The sequence below is a fragment of the Limulus polyphemus genome, unplaced genomic scaffold (genome assembly GCF_000517525.1).
Source record: "Limulus polyphemus unplaced genomic scaffold, Limulus_polyphemus-2.1.2 Scaffold11305, whole genome shotgun sequence".
NCBI lineage: Eukaryota > Metazoa > Arthropoda > Merostomata > Xiphosura > Limulidae > Limulus > Limulus polyphemus.
The window spans coordinates 11436-14601 of record NW_013676915.1 but is presented as its reverse complement, the minus strand read 5'-3'; the positions used below and the strand labels follow the sequence as shown (position 1 = coordinate 14601).

General features: G+C 37.0%; 1 protein-coding gene across 1 annotated transcript in view; it reads left to right on the top strand.

Annotated features, from left to right (window-relative positions):
* Window positions 1-463: 463 nt before the first annotated feature.
* The window catches only part of LOC106476712 (src-like-adapter 2), a gene marked incomplete at its 5' end in the record, with an annotated part of 4503 nt that continues 1800 nt past the window's right edge, over window positions 464-3166 (top strand). Inside the window, 2 exons of the mRNA XM_013937346.2 lie at window positions 464-541; window positions 1824-1995. Of these exons, the coding sequence (XP_013792800.1) occupies window positions 464-541; window positions 1824-1995 (250 nt within the window). The remainder of the gene's footprint in view (window positions 542-1823; window positions 1996-3166) is intronic.

Sequence of the window (3166 nt, the reverse complement as noted above, 5' to 3'; positions counted from 1 at the left end):
AAGTAGCGCCTAAACCAAAACTATGTTTGTCATATCCCAGCCCCTCCCCCCCCCTCCCCCACGTGGCACAGCGGTATGTCCATGGACTTACAACGCTAAAAAGTGGGTTTCGATACCCGTGGTGGGTAGATCACATATAGCCCATTTTGTAGCTTTGTGACTGATTTCAAACAAACAAACATATCCCAGCCGGCCTTATGAATCTTGGTATTGACGAAAGGCACTGGATATGACAGACGTAGTTTGGCTGACATATTATAACATATTCTTCTGTGCTTTCGGTCATAAGTTCTTAGAATCATTCCTGTAATTCTTGTACGTTAATAATTTTCTTCTGTTACTTATGAAGTACAAGTGATGTAGCAGTTAAAATATTTCATTTTTTACGTTTGTGGTCAACAGTAAATAACCCATCCAAACATAATTTGTGATGTTACCAGAAAAACCATCCTTTTTTTTTCAGACATGACTCGTTGTTGCCCAAACTATGCGAAGAGCGAGAATTACGAGGAGCACCTTGGTTTCAAGCTGGTATACCGAGGTGAGTAGTGACCATTATGATGTCATACCTACAACAAACTGGACATGGTTTATCACTTCATAGAAAGTGTGGTTTCTGTACTCTGTACCGGACTTTCAAAAGAAATTGTTTTCAATGTTATTGTTTAAACACCGAAAGTTGTCAAGGTGTAGGTATAACACTTCAGATCTGTCTCTTGGCCTACACCTGGGTAGAGACGTGAAGGAGAAATAGTACTTCAGATCTGTCTTTTGTCTTCTTCTGTTTTAGTCGTTTAGACCTGTTGGAACGCAAACTGTGGAGGTTCTTCAAGGGGGAGGGGCGTAAAGTCGGTAGGAGGCGCGCAGCTATTACTATAGCAGCATATAAATGATATATGAAAATACAAATTTAAGAACATTTTTTTAAAAACTACCGTACAAATATTACAACTATTAAGTAATACAATCAAAACAATCAACCTATGAAAATAACATGTACGGTATATAGTGTTAACACCACCGGTTTACACCATGTCCGTATATAGTGTTAACACCACCGGTTTACACCATGTCCGTATATAGTGTTAACACCACCGGTTTACACCATGTCCGTATATAGTGTTTAACACCACCGGTTTACACCATGTCCGTATATAGTGTTTAACACCACCGGTTTACACCATGTCCGTATATAGTGTTTAACACCACCGGTTTACACCATGTCCGTATATAGTGTTAACACCACCGGTTTACACCATGTCCGTATATAGTGTTAACACCACCGGTTTACACCATGTCCGTATACAGTGTTAACACCACCGGTTTACACCATGTCCGTATATCAGTGTTAACACCACCGGTTTACACCATGTCCGTATATAGTGTTAACACCACCGGTTTACACCATGTCCGTATACAGTGTTAACACCACCTGAAATACACGATTCAGAATGCTATTAATGAACAAATAAAATATATTTTCACAACCAGACCGACATTATTATGAGAGCGTACCTTCTTTTCTAACCTTTATTATCTTTCTTTGTGTCGGGAAACTGACAGTAATAATAATATTCTACTTTTGTTCTCACTATTCAGTAACTGCGAGCGTTGTTAGTGTTTCTAAAAGTTAAATAATTAATTCAGGGCCATTATTTATCTTCTTTCGGTAATACAAGCACGTTATTGTCCTTGCAAAGCTAAGCCTACTTTTTTTTTTAAATACAGAAATACCACTAACGTGTGTAGGCTATGTACTTGATAATTTATTTGTTGAAGCTAATTAGACCAGTGAAGTTACTTTTTTGATTTTGTTATTTCAGAGAAATAGCATTGGAGATTTTAAGCCAAGAACCAGTGGGGACCTTTATGGTTCGAGAGAGTACAAGTAAACCAGGCTGCTACGCGCTGTCGTTGAGAGTACCGCGAGAATTCCAGCTATCGGGTATTGCCCACTACCTCATCATGCGGACTCACAGGGGCTATAAAATAAAGGTGAGGTCATTATGTTTGACACCTTTCATTCTTTACTTGTAAGCATGGTTAAAAGTTCTGTTTGCAGTCAAAATAAAATACCGCCAGTAGAGTAAATACAACCTTCCCTATTATTTCCACCAAGCTTCCCAATAGCTCAATTGTAAGTCTGAGGGCTTAAAACGCTACAATTTTGGTTTCGATACCCGTGGTGACCAAAGCCCATATAACTCATTTTATATCTTTGCGCCGCCCTAACAACAAGTTTCCGCCAATCAAAAGTACTGTTTTTCATTACCAGTTTTGCATAAAACACACCATTGATAATTGGTCTGCATGCTTTAATAATTGCTCACAACAGTTTTAGCAAATATCAAACAGAACTTACACGAGTTTGCCAAGAAGCTACCAGTTGAAATACAACAAAAACAAAACATCACCCAATAAATCCCCCCACCCCCGTTACCTAGGCGATAACCTTGATCCAGTATAATGCTAAACTGTTGACTCTGAGTGGTGGATCGTGTTGATCTATGCGGTGGATCGCCCAATGTGTGCAGTTTTGTGTTTAAACAAAAACAAACAGTTGCTAAAAATAAATAAGGAACCCATAATACGGAAGGATAAGTTAGTAGCATCGGCGATACGAAATGTAGGTTCCCTCTGGTGAGTAAAGTATAACTAAAAACACCACATGTATAAACAAACGATTACTTTAAAAGCCTTCATAAAATATTAATGAATCTCTAGCACTATCACTTCACCAAATTAATATTAATGATGAAAATCACGTAAACGGCAGATATTTTATTTCCCATTTATCCACAAATGTTTCTATTTGGATTCAGAATCACATTTGTTGTAAAAATAGCTTTTCATATCAGTATTTCGTCTACCAAAAAAAAAAAAAAATACTTTCGGCGTTTAAACCACAAGTTTTAAATAACTGTGCGCCATCTATCGTATTCATCAGCAGAGGTGTATGTAAAAATAGCTTTTCAGATCTGTCTTTCTTCTCCCATGTGACAACATCTTTAGACACTTAAACCACAAGTTTTAAATGTATATTTACTTTGTGCTTATAGCACCATCTTTTGTAATTTTCTTCAAACTAATTTGGTGTTTTATTTATTGTAATTAATAAAAAAAATATATATTTCGTAAACGTATTTTCAATTAAATTCAGCGATTA